The 27,921-nt window shown below is 53.3% G+C and overlaps 2 protein-coding genes across 3 annotated transcripts; one reads left to right on the top strand and one right to left on the bottom strand.

Moving 5' to 3' along the window:
- Window positions 1-311: 311 nt before the first annotated feature.
- Window positions 312-4,868, top strand: DLX1 (distal-less homeobox 1). 2 transcript variants are annotated; one of them, XM_031026483.2, is made up of 3 exons: window positions 312-1,097; window positions 1,776-1,975; window positions 3,137-4,868. In XM_031026483.2, exons 1-3 carry the CDS (start codon window positions 785-787, stop codon window positions 3,389-3,391), a joined length of 768 nt encoding a protein of 255 aa, XP_030882343.1. In that variant the 5' UTR covers window positions 312-784; the 3' UTR covers window positions 3,392-4,868. The 2 variants fall into 2 exon arrangements, with proteins under 2 accessions (XP_030882343.1, XP_081670303.1); XM_081814177.1 differs by lacking the exon at window positions 1,776-1,975 and having other exon boundaries at window positions 3,137-3,286.
- Window positions 4,869-14,519: 9,651 nt separating this feature from the next.
- On the bottom strand, window positions 14,520-17,912 carry DLX2 (distal-less homeobox 2). Its single transcript, XM_006740290.3, has 3 exons — window positions 17,209-17,912; window positions 16,510-16,694; window positions 14,520-16,025 (listed from the first exon to the last, which is right to left on the bottom strand). The coding sequence occupies exons 1-3, from the start codon at window positions 17,600-17,602 to the stop codon at window positions 15,612-15,614; spliced, it is 993 nt and encodes a 330-aa protein (XP_006740353.1). The 5' UTR covers window positions 17,603-17,912; the 3' UTR covers window positions 14,520-15,611.
- Window positions 17,913-27,921: the final 10,009 nt, after the last annotated feature.

The raw sequence follows: 27,921 nt of genomic DNA, 5'->3' as shown, positions 1-27,921 counted from the left end.
CCAGGGATGTGGCAGAGCGGACCCAGGCCAGGGAGGCGCCGCCAAGGAGAGCGCTGCGCTAGGCACACGACTCTCGGGAGGACAGCGCCTTGTTGGCCGCCTCTGGTGCCCCCCCCCCGCACCCCGCAGTGCGCGACTTTGCGCTCCGAGGCCGCGGCCGGGGCTCCGGAGCCGCGCTAGCTGAGCGCCGGACCGGGTGACTGCGGCTAGGAGAAGCGGTGCCCCTGTCCCGGTGTTGGGGGCGGGCGGAGGGTGGGGACAGTAGTGGGGGGAGGGCGGCTGCGCCGAGCCGCTGGTGGGTTTCTGGGAAGTAAGGCGCGCAGGGGAGGCGGGAGGCTGAAGAGCCACGGGCCGCTGAGGTCCCCGCGCGGGCGCTGCAGCCCATTGTGCGCTCCACACCGCGCGCTCTGTTGCAGAGGAGCCCCGGCCGGGAAGTGTGGACGCGTTTCTCCCGAGGCCGGGCCGCCTCGCCCGCTCTAGTCCAGCGGAGCCGGAGCGCCTCGGACCAATCCCCGGTGATTATGCAAGACAGCGGACCAATCAGCTCCGCCAGCTCATGAATATTTATGACCTTGGCTGAGTCAAAGCTTTGAAGCGAGTTTGGGGAGCTCGGCAGCATCATGCTTAGACTTTTCAAAGAGACAAACTCCATTTTCTTATGAATGGAAAGTGAAAACCCCTGTTCCGCTTAAATTGGGTTCCTTCCTGTCCTGAGAAACACAGAGACCCCCAAAAGGGAAGCAGAGGAGAGAGAGAGACCCACACCCAGACCCCGCGAGAAGAGATGACCATGACCACCATGCCAGAAAGTCTCAACAGCCCCGTGTCGGGCAAGGCGGTGTTTATGGAGTTTGGGCCACCCAACCAGCAAATGTCTCCTTCTCCCATGTCCCACGGGCACTACTCCATGCACTGTTTACACTCGGCGGGCCATTCGCAGCCCGATGGCGCCTACAGCTCGGCCTCGTCTTTCTCCCGACCGCTGGGCTACCCCTACGTCAACTCGGTCAGCAGCCACGCGTCCAGCCCCTACATCAGTTCGGTGCAGTCCTACCCGGGCAGCGCCAGCCTCGCCCAGAGCCGCCTGGAGGACCCAGGTACGTGCGCCTGCCAGGGAGAGGGAGAGGAAAGGGTACGAAGGGAGAGAGGGACAGAAGGAGGGAGGAAGGGAGGGAGGAAGGGGGGGGAGGAAGAGAGAGAGAGGAGGGAGAGGGGGAGAGAGAGGTGGGGGTGGGGAGGACGCCGGAGCAATGGAGGTTTCGGGTATCAATCTATGTATGGATCCTTGTCATAGCAAAGAAAAAAAATTTTTTTTTAATTCCACCCAACTCGCAACTATCCAGCAAAGGATAAATCCGAGAGCGTCCCCTGGCACTGTCTGGGCCTCTTGGCGGCTCTGTGCGCCGAGCACACAATGCCCCTTTGGAAAACAGAAACCCACATGTGCACGTATTAGTCTCAGTAATTATTTATTGCGTAGCGCTATAAACAATGTATGCAATTAAGGGTAATTAAACCTCAACTACCGCCTGCAAAAATAGCAAACTTTCTCTGCAAAGGCAGGAACTGCACGCCTGGGAACTGCCCCAGTCCGCCTGCAGCGGCCCGGTCCGGCCCTCGGACTTTACGGGACACTTCCCTGGCTTTCGGAGTTTCTTGAGCGTTCTCTCTCGGCCCAGCCTCTGTCACCCCTCAGTTGCCACTCGCCCTCTGCTCCCCGCACTAAAGGCTGTCCCTGCATTAACAGCAGTCCCCCGCTTCTGCTGTCCCTCCAGGGGCTGACTCCGAGAAGAGCACGGTGGTGGAAGGCGGTGAAGTGCGCTTCAATGGCAAGGGGAAAAAGATCCGCAAACCCAGGACGATTTATTCCAGTTTGCAGTTGCAGGCTTTGAACCGGAGGTTCCAGCAAACTCAGTACCTAGCTCTGCCCGAGAGGGCGGAGCTCGCGGCCTCCTTGGGACTCACGCAGACGCAGGTACCTTGCCGCTGCCCCTCTGCCAAGCGGGCTTCCCGCGGCCGGCCTGCGCCCGGAGCTTCATTTCTCGCTCTCTGGGCCTTAGGGTCGGAGACTGTGTGTGTGTGTGTGCGTGTGTGTGTGTGTGCGTGTGTGTGTGTGTGTGTGTGTGTGTCCGTCCGTCCCACCCCTGGCTCTCCCTGCGTCTCCCTCCTTCCTCCCTAGTTCTCTCTGCCCTGGCTCTGTCGCTGCACTCTGTACTCCGCGCTGCCTGCCGCCCGGCCCTCACTCCCTGGACAATCTGATTAGGGCGCGGAAGGATTTCCCTAGACGTTTTGTTTGGGGACTCTGAGGTCACACGTGCCCGAACAACTGGAACAATAGACGCTGGGCTTAATCCCTTCTTTGCCTTTGAAGTGTGTGGCTAATCACTCAGGGCCTGGGCCGGAGCCTCAGTCTCCCTCCTCCTCCTTCTCACCGGGTTGGGGTAAGGCGAAGTCATTTCCTCCGCCTTCTCGCCTCCCCAGTCCCAGACCCTGGAGGAGGATTGCTCTAAGACTCTGGGGGAGCCCATGGGCTTTCTGATCACGACTGGCGCAGGTTTCCAACGTCTGGGCCCGTATTTGGAGCAGAGCTGGGGAGAGCAAACAGACACTAAGGAAAGGTTGATGTAAGTCCAAATGAAAAGTTTAACGAAACATTTTGGCCTCCTCAGTCAGCCCCCAACTCAAGGGCAGAAAGGATGGAGCAAAGAGAAAGCAGGTGGCATTGCAAATAAATTTCCTCCACTCCTTTCCTCCACTCGGTTCTTTTATTGATGTTCACATTGGACTTGAAGACTCGATGTTGTGCAGGCGCTGCTTCTTCCCCCAGACGATTGCCAGGGTCGCGCTGAGTCCCTGACAAGCGAAGGCCTGGATCCCCCCTAACTCCTCACCACCACGCCCCCTTGGCTCTCTGAGAGCTGGGCCCTGCGGGCCACCGGCGGCCGGCAGCCTGGCCTCCGAGGCTTTGGTTCTTACAGGTGGTGGTGGGGCTCTGCTCCTCCAGCAGAGAGCTGCCCAGTCGCGCAGGGCGGCGAGGGGGATCCTTTCTCCCCTGTCCCACGGCCCCCTTACCTCCCCGACGACCACGGTAGGCACAATGGACCTAGCCGAGTCACATTATTGTCCGCTCTTGCAGGTCAAGATCTGGTTCCAGAACAAGCGTTCCAAGTTCAAGAAACTGATGAAGCAGGGCGGGGCGGCTCTGGAGGGTAGCGCGCTGGCCAACGGCCGGGCGCTGTCCGCGGGCTCCCCGCCAGTGCCGCCCGGCTGGAACCCCAACTCCTCATCTGGGAAGGGCTCGGGCGGCAGCGCGGGTTCCTACATCCCCAGCTACACGTCGTGGTACCCCTCGGCGCACCAAGAAGCTATGCAGCAACCCCAACTCATGTGAGGTTGCCCGCCCGCACCCTCCCGCCTCCTTCCCGTCTCCCCCCCGGCCCGGGCCCCTCCCGCCTCCCGGTCCAACCACCCTGTCCGCAAGCCCTGGGCCTGGAGAGGGGCCCAGGGGCAAAGAAGAAGGAACAGCGAAGGCAGGACGCCCGCCACCTCCTTGGAGTCCCGCGCGGTCTGGACCGGCGACTTCCCGGCGCCCACGCCCTCGCCCTCGCCCCGGCCTAGGCCGCGCGGTGACAGCAGACAGCGGCCTCCGAACGCAGGCACAAGCTCCCGAGACAGCCAGAGCAGCAAGACGAGCCAGCCGGACCCGACTCGCCGACCCTCAGCTATGTGGGACTATCAGGAAAAAACAAAACAAAACAAACAAAAAACACCCACAAAAAAACAATGTAGAAAAAGCAAAAGCTTTTTTTTTTCTGTTCTGTCTGTCTCTTGTCTCCTTTCGCTTTGTATCTGTGCGCTGACGAAGTCGAGGTCCTCGTCTGTCCGCTGTCCTCATTCTGCGGCCTCTGAAAAAAGTCACCAGGTCGGAAGAGGCTCGGGCCGCCGGCCACCCAGTTCCACATGCTGGGACGTTTTGTCCTTTCGGACCTTCTCCTGGGCCTGCCTAACCATCTGGGTAGCTCGTTCTGGAATTGGGGGAAATTGGAGGGAGGGGGTTTTATTTATTGAGAAATGGACTTCGCCTGAGGGTGAATGTTGGCCAATTCGCAGTTCTGTGGGGCGCGAGGAGCGCATGGTCCAAAAGTACCGATTATTTCAAACGCACTCGGAAAAACGAATAAGGAGGACCCGGTGATTTTTAACGTATACAGTAACTTTTGTACTTCGCTGGTATGGAGAGGTTGGAACCTAATGCTTTGCATTTTTACATGTTCCACATTATTTTTAAAAGGAAAAAAAAAAGAGAGAAATGAAGCCAACACAATATTCTCATCTCGGGGAAAAACACTTGGTCTCTTTGCCCAGACAAGAAGATCCCAATTCCCTCCTCCGGGAGCTCGAGAGAGGACCGATGGGCAGTGAAGAAAAAACAGGCAGTCATAAACGAGTGCCCTAAAGCCGGTGAGCTTTAAAGACAGACAAAAGCAGCACTAATCCCCAGAGGCTCGACCACAGAATAACGCCAGGCAGCACCCTGGACGCCCAGTCTCCAGTGCAGGATCTAATCGCTGTACATATTATTATTGTTGTTAATTATTATTGTTATTATTATTGTTCCGTAAACATGTTGCACAAGCTTAGCTTTTTTCCGTTCTGTTGTGTGTGGCTGTAAAACCTGATGCTTTGTGAAATGAGAATCTTGACATTTTACTTGTGAAATTTGGAAAATGTGATCAATTGAAATCAACCGTGTTTTGTGTTCTCTATGTCAAAGTTTAGTTTTATATTGAGAATGTTAACTTATTGCTTTGTATCTTGGAAAAAAAGAACTTTGTAAATAAGTTATAAAGTTTCTTTGAGACAGTAAAATTATGGTTTCGAGAAAGAACTGCTGTCTGGTGTGCTGTGTGAGGGGGTGCGGTGGGCTGGGCCGGGCCTCCACCTCTGGGACAGATAACGCAGACGTAGAGACTCCTGGCTCCGGACATACCAGAATAAAAGGGAAGGCCCTCCTGAGACGTTGGGACTGTTCATCTTGCTCTGCTTCTGGCCCCCAAGGGGTCTGATCCCTACCTGGGTTGGAAGGGTGGGCAGCGACTGTCTGGCAAGGGTCCTTGGGGGAGGGGGATCAGGAACAGGTGCTGTGTGACAGAGCGGGGTCTCAGGAACCAAAGGGACTGTGAAGGCTGGCTGAGAGATGAAAGCAGAGCTCAAAGGCAGCCCGCATGGGAGACTTGAGTGCCACCCCACACCCAGTTACTTCTCCGGAAGCCTAGAAGACTGAAAGCAGAGACGCTAGGCTTTGCCCCCTCGCCATCGCGGCGGTCTGGCCTTCCGGCTTTTGCTCGCCCCTAGGGCGCTAGATCCCGACGCGGAAAAGACGCGGCCAGACACCTGAAAGGGGCCGAAGGACTCGTCTGTCGGGCTACACCCGGTCAATCAGTGAGCTACGGGGGACAGTCCTAAGGCGCCACCTGGGCCCCTCCACAGTCACCCTCACCCGTCGGGCCCATCCACAACGAGAAGCCCCTTCCCTCCTAATGATCTCCAGCTTCTCTCCGCGCCTCAGATGGAAATGCCAAGGGAGGGGCTGGAGGGCTCCGCTGACTCCTTGGAACCCAGGAGCTGGCCGAGTCAAGACCCCCCCACCCTAGCCCGACAGTCCTGAGGCCAGGTCAGTAAGGGGGCACCTCCAGTGGAATGTTCTGATGAATTCTCTCCAGGAGAAAGTGGACTTAGAGCAACTAGAACCAGCCTGGCTCCCTCCACCCGGTGGCCCGGCGTCTCACCCCAACCTCAACCCCCGACCCCACCGCCGAGCCGAGGAAGCTCAGGGAAGCTGCGGTGCCCCGACGGGCTGCTTTGAGCGATTCCCGCTTCCCTCGCACTCGCCTTGCGACACTGCTTCCTGCGGGCTGGCCCTCCGCCTTTGGGGGGTCCTTTGCAGCGCGCGGTGGGGAGCAAAGCGGGGAAGGCAGTGATCTGTGTTGTGACAAGCACCCATTTTTCAATTGGTGCTGGTGAAAGAGCAGATGCTCCAGGCTCTTCTGACGCCCTTTGGGAAGGGGAGGGGAAGTGGTGGAGGGGCGGTGATGGAGGGAGCCGGGGAAATAGTGGGGGATGGAGCCAGGGACCTCGAGGCCCCATCAGGGCCTGGGATTGGGGCTTTTCCTCTCCTGCAGATCTCCAGAACCCGGAACGCAAATGGGGGAGATCATTAGCGGGAGCGGACGGGCCTCAAAGCTGAGAGGGAACAGGATTTCCCAGGCTGGGTTCGGCAGCCGCCGGGGTGGGGACCTTCCGGGATTTGGTTTTCCCTGGAGATGTGACTTTGCTAGAGGGGAGGTTTTGGTGGGTTGCTCTTACACATCCAACTCCGGTGCGGCAGCCAGGGCCCAGTGCCTGAAGCCACAGGCAAAATCTGTTTGGTCAAGCGGATTTTAATATTTTGAGATATTAGCTTATACTAATTTAATAATCTCTTGCTAACAGTTCAAATAGAGAAATTATTAGTTTTAGCTCAACGAAGGCGGTCTTTAGTTAGGCTCTATTATAATTATAAGCGGTTGCACTTTTTAAAAATGTTAATCTCAATATAGGCCTAATTAATGCTGCCTTGTTACTGACAAGTAGTTCATCAAATATCTGATTCAAAGATTTTCATAATGAGTATATTAATTAAACTATGAATAATCTAAAGGTGGTTATATTTAAACAATACCTCATTATAATGATTAAATACTGATTTCGAATATTATGTCTTAACAATTGTCACTTAGAAAACACAACCTTTCCTTATGTATGAGTCTGTAATGGCAAAATGCAATTTTGGGATTTTTTCCCCCTTGTTCAAAAAATGTGAACCTCATTTTAAAACACTTCTGAAATAGGTTACACACAGCTTAATGATTATCAAAATGACTCTTTTCTGCAAAAAAAGACCCCAAAGTGCGCGTACAGCTGCAAACCCAAGAGGGTCAGCATCATTTCACTGTATTCTCTTCTTGATTACAAGCCGGGCCCATCAAACACAACATAATTACAGTAATTTCAGGTTTATTTATTCTAATGCAGTTTCCCCATCTCTCTGGTAATTATGAGCAATTTTTTCGCCCAGGGAATCTTTTTGCATTAACAAAAGAGATAACGCACTGAAAGCCAAATTTGCTGTGCATTGAGAAAAGGGAAAAAAAAAAATCAAATAGGTGCGAGCTGCCATCTCTGCAATTCTCCGGTACCGAAGCCGGCAAATTGCTTGCAGGTGTATGGAGCAAGCTTGTCAATGGCCAGGCCTCCAAATTAGCAAATGCACAGCGTCGAAGTAGTGAAGACAGACTTAGCAAAATTGCCAAACAACAGATACCTCTTTAATATCTTCTCTCACACACACTAGCTCTAAAAGGGGCAGGGGTGGGGGGTGTAGGGGCACAAGCAATAATCCCCAGCCCCCTTCTCACTGGTCTTGGCTTTCATAAGCCTGGGACTGAGTGGTCCTGCAAGTGGTAGTCTAGTTGTGCAAGAACCCAGCTACTAAATCTAGGCAATATTTTAAAAATATGAGATTGGAAACATGTTTATAGTTCACAGCTTTCCTTCATTGATTATTATATTTTATTTTTATTTCTTTCTTTTTGGGATCCAAACCTGGGCTGGGTCAGATGGCTCTTCAGCCTTCCCTGTTCTTTGCTAGTTTTAAGAGCTGCAAAAAGTTTAAAAATTCCTCTATCTATATGCACAGAAATACGAATTTATTCTTAGAATCATTTGATGGAGATATTAACTAAATCGCTCCTCTTGAAGAAATTGTCCATTTCTGTCACCAATGGAAAGGTAGGTCTGGGTGCTGGATATAGAACCTGAGATACTTGATCCCAAGAAAAACTGAGAGGAAAGAAGCAACCCAGGTCCCCAGCTATATATTTTTTTATCCTGTTATCCATCTCCTTCGTTCTGTATCGTTTAAAAACCGATTTCAGAATTCTCTGGGTTTTGTCAAGCCACCGCCTGGGTTAAACATCCTGAAATCACAGGCTAAAGCGAACTTTTCTGTTCCTCATCCCGCACAAGCCAGAGGCACCTCCATCAAATGCAGTACGGAGGGTAAGGGTCTGTCCCTCCCATGACTCAAAGAAACCCTCCTTCGGTCCCCAGCTCCACAGCAGACCCCAACTCGTGTAGACAGGCAAACGGCTCTAAAGGGTGCCTTCCCCAGGCTCAAGAAACCTGTCACCCACACCCACTCCTTTGCTACCCCCGCCCTCATCCCCCAACCTTCAGGGATTAACACTTCCTGAAACATCAAGTGTTTTTATAAAAAGGAAAAAAAATAATCCTGACATCGCTGACAAGAAGTTTTGATGGAAGAATTAGCTGGTGCATACATAATCACTCCCCCACCCTCCTACTCCCGGAGCGGGAGCCACCGCGGCGGGCGCAGCTCAGCCTTCCAACCCTCTGAAAAATGAAACCAGTTTCCACCCTTACCTTCTTCAGTGTCAATTTCAGATAATCTGGACACAATCTTTGCTAGATCAAATCAAAAGGGTCGAAGGCGGCATTTGGCTGGGAGAATGACCGGAAAGAAAAGGCAAAAAAGGGGGGGGGGGAGGAGGGAAAAAAAAGAAAAGAAAAATAGGAAATACAAAACCGACCAAACCAGATCAAAACAAAACCAGAAAACCAAAAAGAATCCCTCAGCCCCATCCTCCTATCCTGAGAGTAAAGAGTGGAAAGAGGTCTCCAGGACCAGGCGCCTCCGAGCGCCGCAGGCTTTTTGCAGCGCTGCGCTTGCAGAATAGGACTGAAATTTTCGGCTATATAGCCTCTGTCTTTATAGCTGATGAAAAAAATTGCAGATTATTAGCATAAATGTTTACTCTTCATTACGCTGATGACATTGTGCACTCGAGATCTTGGTAATCTTTGGGAAAATTATGAGTAATTTTTAAAAATTTTAAAGCAGCAGCAGTTACCATGCAATTCAGGCTAATTCTGCGTAGGCTACGAACGGATATAATTATCGAGGAGTCAAGATGTTATGCTAAAAACTATGCATTGATATTCCCATTTATTATGTACATACAACTTTGACAATGTTGATGCTTGAAATAGCAGGAAATTGTCTTGCGCAAAAATTACAGTCCATATTAGGACATCTGAAATTGCGAAGAATTATATAGTAATTGCAGGCTTTCAGATGGGAGAGCCAGAATGCTCAAACTAGTGCAAATGTGGATAAAATTACAGATCAGAGCAAAAATTAGGGAAAAAGGGGGTCTGGGATTTTTCAGGTTGGCTATAGGATTCCGGAAGTGTCTAATGCCACATGATTGCTGCAGCTTTAGGGGAGACATTCATGCCTCAAATAGCGCCTTGGCCAGGGTGGCTTTAATTGAATTTCTTGGGCTTTTTCTTTTAATAGGGGCAAATGAGAAAATTGGCCACCTAAGGCAAATTTTCACTGTTCTCCTCGTGAACATGTCGAGAAGAGAAGCCCTTTCCCCGCGTGCCTGCCTTTCCTGGTTTGGATGCCACGGAAGCCCCAGGCCCCCACCCTAAATGAGGCTACGATCAAGAAAGTGACCGAGCCCTACCTCCCGCACCCTCATCCCTACACTCCTTCCTTTCTTATTTCCATTTCTACCCTCCTTCCTTCGGCCCCTTTCCCGGATTCTCGCAAACCCCCTTCACAGAGCAGCCGGGTTGGACTCGGGAGTTTGCAGGCCGGGGGGCAGGAGGCGGGGAGTGGGGTGCGGGAGCAGCCGTCGGATTGAGGAGTTGGTGTGGATACGAGCCTGCTATTTGGAGGCTTTGGGATGAGGAGGGAAGAAGCTGAGGGTTGTCGGGGCCCGCCCCGCGGCCCCCTAGGCCCTTCTTTGGTCTCTACCGTTCCGGAGATAGCGCCCCCCAGAAACACACACTCCCCACTTGGGCGGCGCTTCTCTCGAGCGCTGAGACACCCTGCGACTTTAAGAAGCTGAGGCCAGGGCGGCGGAGGGATGGGGCGGGGCGGGGGCTGCCCCGGAGGAGGGGGCGACACGGCGGCTGCGGGCGGGAGAATCCTTCTGGTGTGCGGCCACCTCTCGGAGCATCCTAGACTCGGTCGAGTTCCAGGGCCAGAAGTCCCCATTGTTCTGTGAGCGACGATTTCATTTCTAGGGTGTCTGAGACTCCTGCACCACCAAAAGGAGGGCAGGAACGGGAATGTGGGAAGCCCGCCCTGTTTGCTCCGTACGGGCCCAAGTCGGCCCTCTGGGATGACCCCAGAGCTCTCCAAGTCCAGTCTCTCCCTCCCTCTCGCCTCTTCTCCGTCCCCTAAATTCTAATCTTCTGTCCTGCAGCCCCCGCTTGCCCCACGCAGCTGTTCTCCACCTTCCCGGGCTTCACACCTGATCCTCGCCCTCCCCCGCCCCCCAACTCCTTGTGCTGGCCGGACCCGACCCGGGACGCAGCTGGTGGCCCCAGGGCTCCTGAGGATCCTGCAAACGGCCTCCGGACAGTCGCGCGAGCGCGGCCACACTGCCCGCAAATCGCGAAGACTCAGTAGTGTTTGCGGTCTGGCCCGACCCTGAGGACGAGTGAGCGAGCAGTCGGAGTCGGAGCTGGAGGCGGCCCCTGGAAGAAAGGTCTCTAGAGACTGTGCCTGTGTTCTCACGTGGAGGCTCCAAGACCTGCCTGCGCTTTCTTTTCGTGAAACATCTCGTCTCCCCCGCCCCGCCCGGCCCCAGGCCCCAGGGCGGAATGTAACATCTTGTAATGTGGCAATCACTGCCAAACCCTTCCCTGCGAGGGGAGCTCCCGCCAGGGGGGCCTCGGAGCGCTGTGGGGCCTCCGCATCCGCCCCCGCTGGGGTGTCTAAGGGCGGAGGGGAAGGGGCAGCAGGAAAGGAGCTCGGGGCAGACCCCAGGTGGGGAAGGAGGTCACGGCAGAGGGAGGCTGTTTTGGGTGTCATGACCCTGCCAGAACGCACCAGTCTCCGGAAAGCCTGGTCCGACAGGGCCAGGGGCGCACGTAACTGGAACCTCAGGATCGCGCCCCATCCCCTGGCTTCTGGGGACCCCAAAATCGAATGCAAGGGAGGTATTTTAGGAGGAAGCGAAGATCTGTAGCTTCGTTCTCAAAGAGGTCTCTGATCCTAAACAGGTTTAAGGCACTGGTGGTCGCTGTTCCTTGGCGGGAAAGGAGCCGGCTTTTGACTTTTGAGCGGGAGCTTGGGACGGGGACGCGGGGGTGGGCTGTGTGGGAGTGGGGGAGTTGCTCCTGGGTTTTACTGTCAGTGCCTTTTTTTTGAAAGGCAAGGGGGATTCCTGGTCCCCAAGATCGTTCCCCTTCCAGGGGGCTTCTAACACTGGAGGGGACCATTCCACCACATCTGCACTCCTCCCTTTACCCCTCTTTCCCTCCTCCCCCCTTCTACCGCTGAACTGTTTGTAAACAAAGCTCCAGTTTTGCAGCGCACTCTCCGCCCCCATCAAACCTGATACTTCCCCCAAACTCGCCCCACCAGTCTCGGAAATTCTTACACAGGACGGATATTCACAATTTTCACAAGTAATCCTGAAAGAAAGCCGAGGGGGAAGCCTCCTAAACGGTCCCACATTGCAGCCGCTCTGATTAGGCCCGGGATCCGTTCCCTTTCTTCTCTGCTCTCCGCAGCCCGGGAATTCGGGGCAGCGGGAGGGGGGGTGTCTATGTCCCGCGGAGCACCCGGGGCTGGGTGGCCTGCAGCCCTGCGCGCGCTGAGGGCGGGGGGGGGGCGGGGCGGGAACGGGAGGAGAAGTGGAAGAGGGCGCGCCCAGGCTGCCAGCCTCGGGAATTGGAACTCAATACCAGCGCTCTGCCAGAGTTCCGAGCAACCCTGCCAGGGGGTGGAGCAGAGAGGGCCGGGCACCCCTCACTCTTCGGCTTCCCTCCCCCTGCTTCCCAGCGCTTGTCATATCCTGTCTCTGGCCTGATATTTCACGCGAGCAAATGGAAGGGGATTACAATGAAGATTTATGTGTGTTCCGAGCGCGACTAGTTTCCCAGTGTAGGGAGCCGTGATCGCGGCTTCCCATTTCCATTTTTCATTCGCGCTTTGGGGAGCGCAGTCCCGCGCGCGGGGGGTTGGGAGGGGAGCGTGTCTGCTCGGCGGCGGGCTGATCACAGGGCTCCGCGTCTCTCGGCGGGCCGTGAGACTGTGAGAAAGACTTGCCAGCTCGTTGCCCCCGGCGGGGCTGGAGCCGGCCCCTGCCTCCCCCAGCCGCGCTTTGTTTGTCCCCTCGCTCACCCTCCCCCTCCCCGCTCCCTCACTTCTGGGACCTGGGCGCATCCTCGCTTTCGCGTCTCTTTGCCCTTCTCGGGGTCTGCGGAAACGCCCCCTTCCTCTGGCCCCTGCACCCTCCCGCTCTCTGCTTCGCGGGCTTCCCGGGGAAAGACGCGCCGTGGCCTGGCGCGACCCCGCCGCCGCCGGGTGCCAGGTTCGGTGACTCCAGCGAGTCTGTGGGGCCTCGGCCCACCCCGGAGCTGGGGCCGCCCGCCCTCCCGGCTCCCAGGCTCGCTCATGCCAAGGCCTGTTGCGTGATTCCAACTTGGGCTGACATTCCCTGCCCCGGGCGCTCCGGCGTAGGCCTCTTAATCATCTTGTCTGCTGCAGATCCTCGACACCAGCCAATTTACTGCCCCGTCTCTCTTCGCTGGTTTCAGGAGGGGGAGGGGAGTGCGCGCAAAGGAGGGGAGGGCACATTCAACCGCAGGAGGAAGGCTGGCACCAGCTACTGGCACTCAAAGAAAACCACGGAATTTGGAGCTGGGGGATGGGGGTCTGCTAGGCAGCGGCTGCTTAGAGAAGCTAGAATCACGGGGTCAATGAGCTTCAGCTCAGGCCTTCCTAGCCTGGGAAAACAATGCAGGAATGTGAATGGACACTGGATTTGTAACTTCCCTGTCTTTCCCAGAGCCCCACTCCCTGACCACACTCTGTTGTAAGCTAGACTCCATGCAGGGCCCAAAACTATCTGGCCAGAAAAGACAGGATTTGTGTCAGGATGATGCCACTGAACCTGGAAAGTCACCCCCATCTCTTGTCTGCTTTTTGGCAGAGGTTATCTGAAGACATGCAAGGATGGACTGAATAGCCATCCTAGAGGAGAGGAGGCCTGGATCTGGCTAGCAGGGCTCTCTGGCCTGCCCCTAAATTCCTCTCCAGTAGAAGCTGGTCCTTTCAGGGGGGATGGCTGAGGTTCAGGTTCTCATATAAGAAGGGCTCTGAGCTCTCTCAGCTCTAGAGTGCTGCTCTCCCACATGAGGTGAAGCTGGAAAGGCCTCTGGGTAAGTCTGGGCCTCATAATCACAGGCATGAGTAAAGCCTCCCTCTTTGGGGGACACTGGGACAAAACAATGTGCTACTAATAGCAAAAATGAGTGCTTACCATGTGCCAGGCACTGTGTTACATCATTGTCTCACTATATGCTCACAAAAACTCTGAGATAGCTGTTATTCTTTCTCCTATCTTATAGATCTGCAAACTGCAGCACAGAGAGGTTAAGGTGAGTAGCCCAAAGTCACAGAATCAGTGATGAAAACTAAGATACTTCCGTTGTAGGCCTCAGTGCTTTGAAGGAAAGGGACTTTTAGTTCAGGCCTGCATTACCCACCTACCCCTGGCCTTTGCAGAGAATGACAGAAAGTAGGGTCACTTCCCACACTGGAAGCTGGTTGGGTGGGACCCCAGGTGGAAGGCAGAGCTGAATGGTGTGTGGGCCTTTCCCCTCAGAGAATGTGAGGTGGAAGGAGGCCACCCCCACAGCGATGTGCATCAGTCCCTGGGCGAATGTGCCTGTATGCTTGAGCGTGCCTATATGGGTTTGTGTATCAGTGCATGCGAAGATGCGCGGGCCTGAATGCGTGTGTGACTCAGTAGGAGCGTGTGACTGTGTGTGTACGAGTGAGAGTATGTGATAGTACAGATGTGACTGTAAGAGTCACAGTGTGTGATTGTATGTGTTAGCGCAGCCCTGTATGCCGGAGTCGCCCTACATTCCAGAGCAGCCAACCGAGTTTCCCGAGGGCCGGGTGACTCACCGAGTTCTCAGCTCAGCCGGCCCCAGAAGGGCCACGGGGCAGAGGGGAGGGTCCAATGTAGGGGTCTGACCCCGGCTTCGGCAGCGCTCAGGCTGCGCCTGCGGGTCCCCTGCGGCGGCTCGGAAGCGCGGCCCGGCCGGCACCACCGGTGCGGGGGCGGCAGAGACCGCCCAGGCGCGGGCCAGTGGCGCCGGCGCTGGAGGGGCCCGGCGGGCGGAGGCTGCAGCCGCCCCGGCGCTGAGTGACTCACCGCGCCTCGAGCTGGCAAAGCCCGCGCCAGGACTCGAGTGCCCGCAGAGCGTGAACATTTCCGGGAGGCCCGCGCCGAGCGCGCCTGTTCCCGCCTCGCCGCGCCTCACCGCTCTCGCAGCTTCTGAAAGATGTGTCCCTCTTGGCCGGCCAGGTTCCCCGCCCGCGCTGAGGCTCGAGGTTCCAGGTCATGACACCAAGGAACAAGCGCACACATCCAATGAAAACAATAATTTATTTAAATAATCTCTTCATATTGTAAAATCAACATTAAGAAGCATGTTGTTTTCATAATAAATAACCCCAAAATACCTTTCACTTCAAGAACAAAGACTTTAGGGTAAGATAAAACAAAACCAAATCAGTAGCTTAGTTTAACTGAGAAAAATTTCAAAGGGAAAAATAAAATGGAGGGGTTGCTGAGGTCACTGCTAAACCGCAGTTTTCACAAGTGGGGATTTACAAAAAAGTCTGAAAAGACGAGTATTTTTATACAAATAAATCAGTGGGAAAATCTGCACAGACACCTTTATTTACAAACTATGTCGAAGTCCAGCCTAACAATCCTGAATAGGTTTTAAAAAAGATAATTTAAACACATTTTTTTTTGCAGTGTCCGCATATTAAAAAATCATTTTTTCCCCAACATCAAAATGAGGTCATCCGCAAAGGCACCTAAACTTTTAAAAAAATAAAAATAAAAAAACTCCACTGGTGATGGAAGAGGAGAGAGCTAAGGGAGCGTTCCTGGGGGAGATCTAAGGCGGGGCAGAGTGGGGCTCCAAGGGCTGGAGACAGCAGGGCAGAAAAAAAGCGGCGGGCCGCCCGGGTCACGGGGCCATGTGGGGGAGGGCGCGCAGGCCGGGGAGGTCAGTCAGCCCAGCCGACTGGAGCTGGGCCTGGGGGCGGGCACGGAGAAAGGAGCCTCAGAGCACCCTGGAAGCCTCGCGGGCGGGGGAGGCGTCCCTCCCCCCGGACTCAGCTCGTGGCCCGCGGCGAGGAAGGCGCCCGACCGCCTCGCGGGGCGCAGAGGGGTGGGGGAGGCATGTCCGAGGCGGGGCTCAGGTCGGAAAGGCGGCCAAGGCGGGAGGCCTTGCCGGGGGCCTCGAAGAACCTTCCAGTTCCCGGCCGCTCGGTGGCCGCGCTAGGGAGCAGGGCCCGTGGCAGGCCATCCCGGGCCGCTCCTGCCTGAAGTTGGGAGGCGTCCGCGGGCCAGCTGGAGGGACCCTCTGGCTCTTGGGCCGAGCACTGAGGATCACCGGTCTCTGCTCTCTCAGTCTCTGGCGCAGTCTCCCTCGGGTTAGAAAATCGTCCCCGCGCTCACCGGGGCGCCCCCGCCGCCGTGGTGGTGGTGGTGCTGGTGGTGATGGTGGTGCGGCTGCGGGGTCTGCGTTGGGTGCAGCAGCGGCGCGGCGGCCTGCAGGTGTGAGGCAGGGCCCGAGGCCTGGTGGTACCACGGGTAGTTGCCCAGGAAAGCCGAGGCCGCGCTGCTCGGGCTGGAGCCCGAGCTGCCCGCGCCGCTGCCGCCGCTGCCCGGGCCGCCGCCGCTCCCCATCCGCTGCTGCGCGCTGAAGTCCCAGGAGGCCGGCGCCGACACCGGGGGCGAAGCGCAAGGTGGCGAGGTGCTGGCCCCAGGGTGCTGTTCCGAAGGGATCTCACCGCTTTTCCACATCTTCTTGAACTTGGACCGGCGGTTCTGGAACCAGATTTTGACCTTTGTGGAAAAGGGACCCGAGCGTTAGTGGAAGAACCTGATCTGGGGCAGGGGAGGGGAGGAGGCAAGCACGCCGGGCAGGTAAGCGGATCACGTGCCGAGGCCTCGGAGGCTGGGATGGCTCCCACTCTATTGGGAGGGAATCTCAGAAAGTCGGAGACAGCTGGTGTGGGTGCACCGTGGTGATGGTGACGGGGGAGAGGGTCAGGAGGGCCAGTTATTTTACCCGCTTAATCAGTTTCGCGCGGAAAGACTGTGAAAGCGGATTTCTGCCCACCCCGGTCCTTTCGTTTTCTCACACGCCGCGCCCCCCCACCCCCAACCCCCGGGGGGGATTTCAGCTTCACGCGTAGAAGTTTAGGCCGCTCAAGGCGCGGGCCTCGTAATCCTTAAAAATTTTCAAAACGTTGTCCTGACCCCGCCTGCTTCCCAGCCATCCCAGACCAGAGCGCTCCTCGTTCCCCTCCAGGCCGGGAGCCCTCACCTGAGTCTGGGTGAGGCCCAGAGACGCCGCCAGCTCCGCTCGCTCGGGGAGTGCCAGGTATTGAGTCTTTTGGAAACGCCTCTGAAGAGCCGCCAGCTGGAAACTGGAGTAGATGGTGCGGGGTTTTCGGACTTTCTTTGGCTTCCCATTCACTATCCGGATTTCAGGCTCGAGGTCCTCTTTCTCTGCAACGCAACGCAATCGTGAGAACAGCGCAACCGGGGGCCCCAAACAGTTCCCGCTGGGCGTAGGGGCCTGGCGTGGGACTTGGCCTCAGCCGGGAAGCGGGTTCTCCGAGACGCAGCGGGGCGCTCAGACTCAACTTCGCTAAGTGCGGACTCGCGCCGCCACGGAACCCGGGAGCTGGATTCTCCGGGAAGGGGAAGAAGGAGCCAACCGGAGAGAAAGAAGGAGCAGGTGGTAAGGAAATGGGGTTACCATGAAGCATGCACCGTGCGCCCACTCGGCCCCCCAAGGCCACCCGGTCCCACCAGCCGAGCACCGAGGGACATACCCAGTGACCCCCCCCACCCCCACCCCGCAGATTGGTGGTTGAGAAGGGTAAAAGGCGCAGGGCGGGCAGGGAGCGGTCAGTGTAAACGCCAGGGTTCCGGGTGGATCCCCGACCCAAACAATTTTATCCCACCCATCCCAGTAACTAGACTGACTTGTCACCCATGACGCCAGCGTTGTGCGTACCAGGTTCGTTGTTGGCCGGGGAAGAACTGGTCCCGTAGGGTGCGTAGGAGGTGTAGGCGGCGGTGTAGCCCAGGTCGTAGCCGCTCTTGGCCGAATAAGGGACGTTGTTGAGGCCGCTGGCGTGGTACTGGTAGGAACCCATGTGCGCGTAGGGCGAGCCCCCACTGCCGCCGCCGCCCGCCGGGTGCTGCTGGTTGGTGTAGTAGCTGCTGTCGGTAGCTGTGGATACCGGGAGTGTGGGCGACTCCTGGGGCTTGTGGAGGCTGCTGCCGTTGCTGCCGCCGGGGCCAGCGCCGCCGCCGCTTGGGGGCTGCTGGTGCTGGTGGTACGTGCTGGAGGCCGTGATCTGGGTTGAGTGCATATCAGCCACCAGATTGTCAAAGACTCCAGTCATCCTGGCCCGGGACGGGAAAGAGCAGGGGTGGCGGGCGCGAGGGGGGAAGCGAGGCGCCTCCTCCGTCTCTCCCTGTCCCCTCCAGCAGCCAATGTAATTACGGGGGGTGAGGGAGGGTGGGGAGGAAAACAAGAAATGTGGCAACGGTCTGGGCAACTCCTCCTCCGGGGGAGGCGATCACCGTGCACTGCTCGGGACAGCTGCCGCCGGCCGCATCCTCTCTCCGCCTCTCTACCCGCTCGGCTTCTTGCCCAGCGCCGGCTCGGGCGGGGGGTGGGCCGTGGAGGGGGCAGGGGTGGCGGGGCCAGGCCAGGGCTCCGGGAGGCGGGAGCAGGTGAGCAGCCCAGAGCGGCCTTACGATTGTCTGCGGGGCGGGTTCGGGCAGGGTGGGCATTTAACACTCGTCACGTGAGCGCAGGCGACGTCACCTAGCAACAGCCAATCCCAAGCGCCGGGCCGCGGGGCTACGGGCGCTCGGGGACGCCCGGCCGGGGGGCTGGTGACACAGGGCGGGCGCTGCGGCTGCTGTGGTTGCGGGTGCAGACAGGTCGCTGCTGAATGTGAGCAGCGAGGCGAGGGATTGGGGAAGGGGCGCGGTGGGGAGTCAGGGTGGCCAGCAGCAGTAGGACCGAAGGCGTGAGGACGGAGACTGGCTCAGAGGAAGAAGACACGGGGTCTCCCATCCCATTCTGTGTTCAAGTGCCAACCAGTTGCGATGATTCGTATCTTCCTGTCCGAGGTCAGCGTTCAAACATTAAAGCGGTGCCCAGAGTCGGGCCGGGTCTAGCTCCGCTTTTCCTCGAAGTGTCTGGCAGTTAGTTACTCTTGTCAGTCATTCGGCACTTGACAAAGTCAATTGATTTAAATTATCCATAAACCACGTATAATAATACCTACTTCCACATACTTGCTAACCAACCCACAGGAATATTAGGCAATTAATTAGATAATGTTTAAACGATTTTTTTCTTGTTGCTTGCGTGAAAAGCTATATAAATTCAAAGGTATTCTTATTAATGATATATTCGAAACCATATTTTCCTTGTACTTTCCTGATAGGACGAGACTTCGAGCAATTATGTATATTTGATGGTTAACTGACAGGTCAAAAGCGATCCCAGGAATTTCCTCTCTAGGTTGGAACGCTAGATCAGATTGACCAGATGGCCTTCAAAGTTCGTTCTAATTCTAAATTCCATATTTTTATGACAAAGAAGTGGCCTAATACTTAGGTGAGAGAGTCTTCTCGATGCTACAAGTCTTGGTAAGCTTACAGAAACAAATAGAAAAAAGTTTTATCTCAAGCACTTAACCCTATTTTACGGTTCTTTCAGTTTAGGACCCTGTTTCGTCCTATCATTGCAATTTCTTCTTCTTTTAAATCTGAAGTGGCGACTTCCCCCACATCAGTATTTCCTAGCGGTTGGGGACCGTGGCCCGGAGTTGAGGGACACTCGCCTTACTGGACTCCCCAAATTCGCAGTTCCCGCGGCAGTGCTTGCCTTGTGGCGACACCTGCTGGAGATATGCGTGGTTGCAGCGGGCCCAGTAGACGGTCTAATAACGCTGAGGCGCCAGTCTCTGAAACCCCCCAAAAGAACAAAATAGTAATTAAAAGCCACAAAATTGTGCTAGTGCGAGCCATCTGAAGCACCCCTTCCTAAAGACATAACATGTCGCTGAAAGAACTTGTTTCAACAACTGCCTAATGGAAAACAAGTTGATACTTTGAAAAACATGATCTTGGTCTTCTTCCCCAGAAAAAGCAAGTGTGTAATTAAAACTCCAGCATCCACACAGCTCACTCTCTGCGGAATAATGAGGAAGGTAATCCACCCTCAAATCTGCCTGGATTTAGTTCCCAGCCTTCCTTTTGGTTAAGGAAGGCCCCTTGATGGAGGCTGGTGAACTAGTTAGAAACGCTTTGGGAGGTGGGGCTCTCACCACCAAGGGACTGCCTTGCCTTACCGCTGTGCTCAGCCTGCTGCTTTTGGGCCCCAGTTACAAAACTAATCTCTAGATATTTTATCAGTATTGCCTTTTGGTATCTTGACTCCAAATTCCAAGAGTTTCTGTCACCACAGTGGTAGCTGCTTTGGCCTGATGTAGAAATCCCCCCCCCCCACCAAAATGAAATATAAAAGAGATAATTGCCCTAGTTTTGCCTTCTCCTTGCTCCTTTGTTCCCACTCCAAGCATGTCCTCTAGGCTTTTTCATGGTGGCAAGTTTATTGTATTTTGTTATCTATGAGAGCCTCCATTAATAACCTAAAGTCTAGGTCAGCTGAGGTCTGGAAAATGGAATCTTCCTGGAAGAAAATATGATTCCAGTTTCCCTTTAACTGGAAAATAAGGGACTGTATGTGTATATGGGAGAAAAGACCAGAGGCAATGAGCAAGGAGATAGAGCAAGAGCGAGGGAACCAGAGAGGCAGAACTTACAACTGCATTTGGAGAATAAAGTAAAGACTTGAAATATGAAATCTGATAATTCAGCCACAAAGCTGGATTTGCCCCAATGATCTGGTCACCACATCACAATATCCTAATGACTTCCTCATTTTGGTCTAAAGTCAGGGAGACAGTACCCTAGAGAATGGACACATTCATCCACAGTTCAGAGCAGAGGGACGCCCCTCTCCACAGTGATCTGAGAAGGGTAGAGGGACACCTCTGTGTGGCCACACTCCCTCTGCCTCAGAGCACTCTCCTTCCCCTTTTCTGCTTTTGGTTTTCTCGCTTGGCAGGGGCATTCTTTTACTCTCCGGGGAACTAGAGAAGAATGGGGGAAGTAGGGGAGCTCAGTGTTTTTGCTCTGGCCTCCTACATCCCAGTCGCTTTGCTAAGACATTCCCGCTTTGAATCCCATGCCCATCAGGTTGCTGCTGCGGTACTTTATCAGGTCACGGAGTCCCGCTGTGTCCTCCCAGGAGAGCCTCGAGGTAACCCTTGCCAGACATGGACGGAATCACCGTTCCCATTGGACAGAGGAACACTGAAGGTAGAGGGTAGAAAGGACATTCTTTGAGTCGGGTACCCCTTCTTTCTCTGTTGCTGTAGCGCAAATCACAGGGTATTTACTCTGAGCCTTGGTGAACAGCTGGAGATCAGGTCTTCCATGCCTTGTTTTCAGCCCCTGACCTACCGCTGCCTTGGGCTTCGCCTGGCCCAATGCACTGCCTTTGCTCTACCATTGGGCATCCTCCATTACACTGAGGGGTCCAGTGGGGGATAGGATGCCCCCTGTCGGGAGGGAGCGCAGGGTGCCCTCCGTGCGCAGAGGGATAGGCTTATTCGCACTTGCCTACTCTCCGGGGGGGGGGGGGGTTGTCACATGCACTGTTGCTGGACTGCCCCTTGTCCCCACTTTGCACTTTCCCATAGAGGGTCCTGGGGACGTGGGTTTCTGGGCCATTGGTCCTAGAGGCATTCTTTCATGTTTTCATCCCCCTAGAAGTTCTAGGAGTCTGAGCTTTTGAGTTTCTTTTGGGTTCATTCTAGAACTCAAAGACGTTGGGAGAAGTTGGGAGTTTATGGGAGCCTCCTATCTCCACCTTTCCAGGACCATACTGGCCTGCTCTTCTCCCTTCTTCATTGGCCATTGCATCTTCTTGGGGACAACGCTTGCCCAATCCTTTCGCATTGCTAGTGTCCTCAACTTGCCCCCTCATCCCTAACAGAGCCTCCAGGGATTCTGGGTGCGGTCAGCTCCTCACAGACCCTTCGACCCTTAAGCAGATGGGATCTCTGACTCCGGGGTCTGCCTACTTGGACCTCACTTTTTTCCTAGGCGCAAACTCTGCGAGAGCGCATAATAGAAACACACCCACTGCTGACGTGGGGACCTTGAGAAAACCTTCAGGGACACCCAGCAAAGACGTCATTTGAACTCAGGTCTGGGCCGCAGAGGCAAGGCCGCTTCGCGCTGGGTTTTTGGCCTGGGGCTCACGGGGGAAGGCCGCACTATCCCACCTTTCCTGTGCCAGGTGCTTTGAGCAGAGCGCAATGGGGCCGGTGGGAAGGGGGCACTGACAGTCCCGAACACACCCCTCCGGCCCCGGAGCAGACCGAAAGGAGAGTGTTCTCCTAGCAGGAGAACAGGACTAGCAGGAGCGCGGGCATTGAGTGGGAGGGATCGCCGGGTGACCCGGAAAGATCCCGGAACAGGTTCGAGGGTCAACCCCGAGGACCGGACGCGGGCGCCGCCTGGCCCTGCTCGCCAACCCGAGACCCTGCTGTTTCCGCCAAGATTACCTTTCTATCTGCTGGTGTGAGTAAAGCAAAAGGATTTGAACGGGAATGAGCCTTCTGCCTTCTAGGTCTTACTGACGCCCCCCTTCCCCCCCCCCCCACTCAGGCCCATTTCACTTTATAGACTACTCAGTGGTTAAAGAGAGCAAAAGCTAGGGTTCCTGGCCCTTGAGGGTACCCAGCATGGGTCGAGGCTCTGAGACGCTAGGCCGGTGGCCTCCCCATTGAGTCCGCGCTCACAGGCCTGGTTACTAAGAGCTCAGGCGGGCAAGCAGCAGTGGGCGAGGGAAAGACCCCTGGGACGGGCACTTTGCACCTGGAGCAGCACTCACATTGCGTAAGGAACCGGAGGTGTGCAAATGGCTCACAACAAGGTTCGTCCACGAACCTGAAGAAAACAATCCCCGACCTTCCCCGCCCCTACTCCCTGCCTCAGCTCCCCGCCCTGGCTGCACCGCCCCACGCCTCAGGGAACCTTTGGGCGCCAGCCGGCCGAGGTGCCGGGCGCTCCCGGGCTGCGTGCAGGAGCCGGGAAGGGAGCGCTGCTTTCGTGCTGGAACCTTCTGTCATCCGCGTGTGGCTCCAGGCTGTCAGTTTGAAACCTCAGCTCCTCGCAGAAGAGGTGCGGAGGGTGAAACCTCACCACCGGAGGCTCACAGCGCTGGGTTGTCAGTTACGGCACGCTTCTGGAACTTTCAGTACCAATTTTTGCCTTTTGCCTTCCAGGTCTTAGATCTTAGTCAGGTCCCTTTTATTTTGTCTATTTGGTGGTTAAAGCGTGCGCGCGCACACTCATATCCACACACACTCCACCAAACGGGGAGAACTTGTAAGGAACCCTTTGAAACTCTGAGTATCCTTTTGGGTACACGGATTCCTTTCTCTCCACTCCCTTTCCCCTCTCCCCGCCCCGCCCCGCCCCACGCTGCTTCTTCACCCACTAAAGAGTTGTGCCAATTCATAGGGTTTTGTTTTTTTTTCTAAGATTTTATTTGTTTATTTGACAGAGAGAGACACAGCGAGAGAGGGAACACAAGCAGGGGGAGTGGGAGAGGGAGAAGCAGGTCTCCCGCAGAGTAGGGAGCCCGATGCGGGGCTCGATCCCAGGATCCTGGGCCGAAGGCAGACGCCTAAGGACTGAGCCACCCAGGCGCCCCGCCAATTCATAGGATTGCAAAGAGGTTGTGTTCACGCGAGCGGTAGGAGCCAGATTCCACTGAGTTGAACCACTGGTTTCTGTCTGGCCTTTGGAGAAAGACTTAATTTTTCTGTGCTTCATTGTTTGCATCTGTAGAATGCTGGTAATAATAACAGTACCTCCCTCATGGGATTACTGCCTGGGAACATACCATTACATGTTTTCTGGACTGCTGCCTCGTTTATCTGGAGAACTCTGCATTCTATGACCTGGGCTCCACAAGTGTTAAGAGGCCAAGGCAAGGGTATTTGCTCACTTTCTTCAGTGAGAGAAAGCCTTCTTCAGGAGCCTAGAGCAGTCGCGGCCTCCAGGCTCCAGTGGACTGGAGCAGGCAGGGGATCCCGGCGTGGGCCTCCAGAGGGCCCGCAATGCGTTGTCCAGGTGCTTTGGGAAGAGGTCAGGTGCTGGTGAGGCTGCCTGCTGCCCAGAATTTAGGAAAGGTTCTAAAGCAGCTTCTAACCCATGCGGCATTGCCCTACCCTTTTGCAGTCTGCTGGGCAGAGCACCACTAGGTGAAGTTTTAGATAGTTTCCATGTGTGGCATACCCAGTCTGCTTCTGCTCACCTCTCTGAACATGCAGAGGGGGTGGGGATGGGGAGGAGCCCTGCAAATTATTCATAGGAAATTGTCCCTCTGGTTAGCTATCCCTGGCTCCTTGCATCTTTTTTTTTTTAATTAAAAAAATTATTATTGTTAAAAAATTACAAAGTAATACAGAGTGGCTGCTAGACAATCAAACAGTATTAGAAATATACTAGAGTGGTTAAAAGTAGAGACTCTAGGCTTAAATCCTAACTTGGCCATTTGCTAGCTGTATGACGTTGGGAAAATTTACTGCTCTGTGCCTCAATTTAATGTTTAATCAGAGTAAAACTTCATGATTTGGACTAGTAGTGGATACTTGTGGACCAAGTGCTGCCTCCAAAAATCTGATTTTTGGGAGAACACAGCTAGACCATCATTTCCGAGCTTCCCTTGCAGTTAGGTATAATGATGTGATTCAATTCTAGGCAATGAATGGAACTTGAGCTAAAGTCATGTGTGCCACTCCTAGGATGGAACCTTTAACACAGCATTGAGACTCCTAGCTGCTCTTTTCCCCCATCCATTGGCTGGAACCAGCCCCGACTATGCAGATGACATGGCCCTAGGGGAGTCACTTAGGGGAATCTCCAACACTTGTCTTGGAAGGTTACCTGACCAAGAAATAAACTTCTGATATTTTAAGAATTTTGGGATCTATTTTTTACAAAATATTTTCTTTGGAGTCACCTAATAGAGTGCTTAACTGGGGCTCCAGGAAATTCTATCATGGCTTTGCATCATCACACTGGAGATATATAAGCTTAACTACTATAACTAATACGACCTTGGAGTCAGAGGGTGATGACTTTGTCAGCAAAGTGTAGAAAAAAATCCAGGACGTCTTTTGCCTGTGAAAACCAGACTTTGTATTGGGAGGTGAGCATAGAACTCAAACGATTTGATTCCTAGGTGCATTCAGTCCATGGATAGAAATAGGTTAGCACAGCTGGTGGTTATCATTAGGAACACAAGTCTTAAAATGATCGTTAGTGAGGTTCTGGCAGGTCTAAGCCAAAATCATATGTATTTCCTTTGAAAGGTGACAGGTTGCAGAGGTTTGTCACCCTGCCATGTGGGGCCCTCCCTTCCATGTCAGTGTCACTCTTGCCTTGGGGCACATGCTTATTACACTTCGAGTTGTCATGAGGTGGTAAGCCCACTTCCTACTATAGTCTGTACAGTACCTAAACTAATGGGATGGGCCAAGGGCAAGGCAATACAAAGGCTAGAAGTACTAATAATGAAATAATTTAAAATAGAAACAAAACAAAACAGTAGATTTCCCATTAACAGGGCCCAAATAGCTGTCCGAATACTTTGAAGGAAGTATACAAATACAAGTGAAAGGACTTTGAGATGTTATTTTGGATGATTTCAAGACATTATTTTTTGCTTATTTTCCAGTCCTCAGCCGTGTTCTTCTGGCCCATATTACCACATAGATAAGTTCTAAATTGATAATGTGCTTTGGTTCCTTTTAGAACCGAGCACAATTTATCTCCACTTTCCAGAAAAGGTAGACCACTAAGGAGCCATGCCAACCAAGACTGTTGCCTTGTATAAGACTTCGATGACACCCAGTGGTCATTTATGGTCTTCATCTACATCATCCCAATTCAGAGTAGAGCCAACACATTGTACAAATTAGTATAAGGAAAGTGCTGTTTGTTTATTAAATAAAACAAAACAGAACTTCATTGTAACATGAATACCCAAACCCTGACACTCTCCACAGAGGGAGACATCTTGTGAAGTAAGTGGCAGCTAGACTTCACGGCCTCAAATGTTGTGTCTTAACAATGTTACCTTGAGCATTTCTCCCTATGTAATTATCCCCAGCTGAGCTCAGTGGAGTATTCCAGTACACTATTTTCCATTACACTTTTGATACTCTGACCATCTGGCTTTCTTGCTTTCTTTCTTTTTATTTTTTATTTATTTATTTATTTTTATTTTTTTAAAGATTTTATTTATTTATTTGAGAGAGAGATTGAGAGACAGAGAGCATGAGAGGGAAGAGGGTCAGAGGGAGAAGCAGACCCCCCGCTGAGTAGGGAACCCGATGTGGGACTTGATCCCGGGACTCCAGGATCATGACCTGAGCCAAAGGCAGTCGCTTAACCAACTGAGCCACCCAGGCGCCCACCATCTGGCTTTCTTAGGATCATAACCCAAAGAACAGCTAGGGGAATTCTAGATGTTTAAACAAGGTTTTACTAAAGTTTTGGGATAGCAAAAGGGAAAATAAACATCAAAAGTAACCCAGATCCAGAAAGGCAAATGCTATAAGCTCTCTATCAGTATGGACCATATGTATCCTGAATGCTGGATCCCCATCATCTATGAGTGACTGAATGAAAAGAGACTTAAGGATCAATTAGAGTTAGCTGGGTAAAATGTAGAGAGAAGAGCATCACAGGAAGAAGGAATAGCATGTGCAGAGTTCAGAGTCTGAAAGGGACATTTGAAGACCTGGAAGAAGGCCAGTTGAGTTGGCCCACAGTGAGTGAGAAGTGTGCAAGATAGGGTTGCAAGGTAGGCAAGTGCTAGATCATGTAGGACCTAGTAGGTTTTTGGCCTAAGAACAATGGTAAAATCTAAAGGTTTAAAACATTTAAAAAAAAAAACTTCTTATATTGAGATAATTATAAATTGATATGCAGTTGTAAGAAGTAATGGAAAGACATCTTTTGTACTCTTTGCTCAGTTTTTAAAAAAGATTTTATTTATTTATTTGAGCACTCACAAGCAGGGAGGGAGGGTAGTGGGAAAGGGAGAAGCCAGCTCCCCACCTGAGCAGGGAGCCTGACATGGGGCTCGATCCCAGGACCCAGAGATCATGACCTGAAGGTAGACATTTAACCAATTGAGCCACTGAGGCGCCCCTATACTCAGTTTTTCCCAATTGCAGTGTTTTAAAAAGTCGTAGTATAAATCACAGCCAGGATATTGACATTGATGCGGTCAAGATACTATTTCTATCAGTACAGAGTCTTTGTGTTGAGCTTTAAAAGCCACATCCACTTAGCTCCCACTCCACCTTCTCCTTGACCCGGCAACCACAAATCCGTTTTCCATTCCTATAATTTTTGTCATTTCAATAATGTTATATAAATGGAGTCACATGATATGAAACATTTTGGGATTGGCTTTTTTCACTCAGCGTAATTCTCTGGAGATTCTTCCAGATTGTTGTGTGTATCAGTAGTTTATCCTTTTATCCTTTTTGTTTATTGCTGAGTAGTATTCCATGCCATGTATGTAGCACAGTTTGTTTAACCGTTCACCTGCAGAAGGACATCTGGGTTGTCAGATTTTAGTTATTATGAGTGAAGTTGCTATGAACATCTTTCAACATGTATATGCTTTTGTGTTAACACAAGTCTTTATTTCTCTGGAATATATGCTCAGGAGTGCAGTTGATGGGTCATATGGTAGTTTTTTTTTTTTTTTTTAAAGATTTAATGTATTTATTTGACAGAGAGCACAAGCAGAAGGAGTGGCAGGCAGAGGGAGAAGGAGAAGCAGGCTCCCCGGTGAGCAAGGAGGCTGATGCGGGGCTCAATCCCAGACCCTGGGATCATGACCTGAGCCGAAGGCAGACGCTTAACTGACTGAGCCACCCAGGAGCCCGGTCATACGGTAGTTATATGTTTAATTTTAAAAGTAACTTTCTGGTATGAGCTGAATTCTGCCCCCAACCCAAATTCATATGTTGAAGCCCTAATCCCCAGTACCACAAAATGTTAATGTGCTAGGAAATTGGGCATTTGAAGTGGTAATTAACTTAAAATGAGGTCATCATGGTGGGCCTTAATCCAATATCACTGTATCCTTATAAAAAGAAGAGATTAGGACCCAGATGCACACACAGAGGGAAAAGATGGTCATTTGTAAGCCTGGAAAGAGGCCTTAGAAGAACCCATGGTGTGATGGAGACGTTGGCTAGCACTAGGGGGTGGTCATCTTGCAATATGTATCAAATCAACACATTGTACACCTTAAATTTACACAGTGTTATATTTCAATTATATCTCAATAAAGCTGTGAAAAAAAAAAAAAACCAGTTTTACCCTCACCTTGATCTCAGGCTCCTAGTCTCTGGAATTGAAAGAAAATAAATTTCTGTTGTTTAAGCCATTCAGTCAGTGATGCTTTGTGATGGCAGCCCTAGCAAACTAATACACTGTCGACCGCCAAGCTGTTGGCCAGAGTGGCTGTACCATTTCATATTCTCAACAGCAAGGTGTGAATCCAGTTTCTTGGCATCCTCACCAGCATTTC

The sequence above is a fragment of the Leptonychotes weddellii genome, chromosome 3 (assembly GCF_054177405.1).
Source record: "Leptonychotes weddellii isolate Sample4059 chromosome 3, ASM5417740v2, whole genome shotgun sequence".
In the NCBI taxonomy this organism is placed as follows: Eukaryota; Metazoa; Chordata; class Mammalia; order Carnivora; family Phocidae; genus Leptonychotes; species Leptonychotes weddellii.
This window is presented reverse-complemented; position numbering and strand designations above follow the sequence as displayed.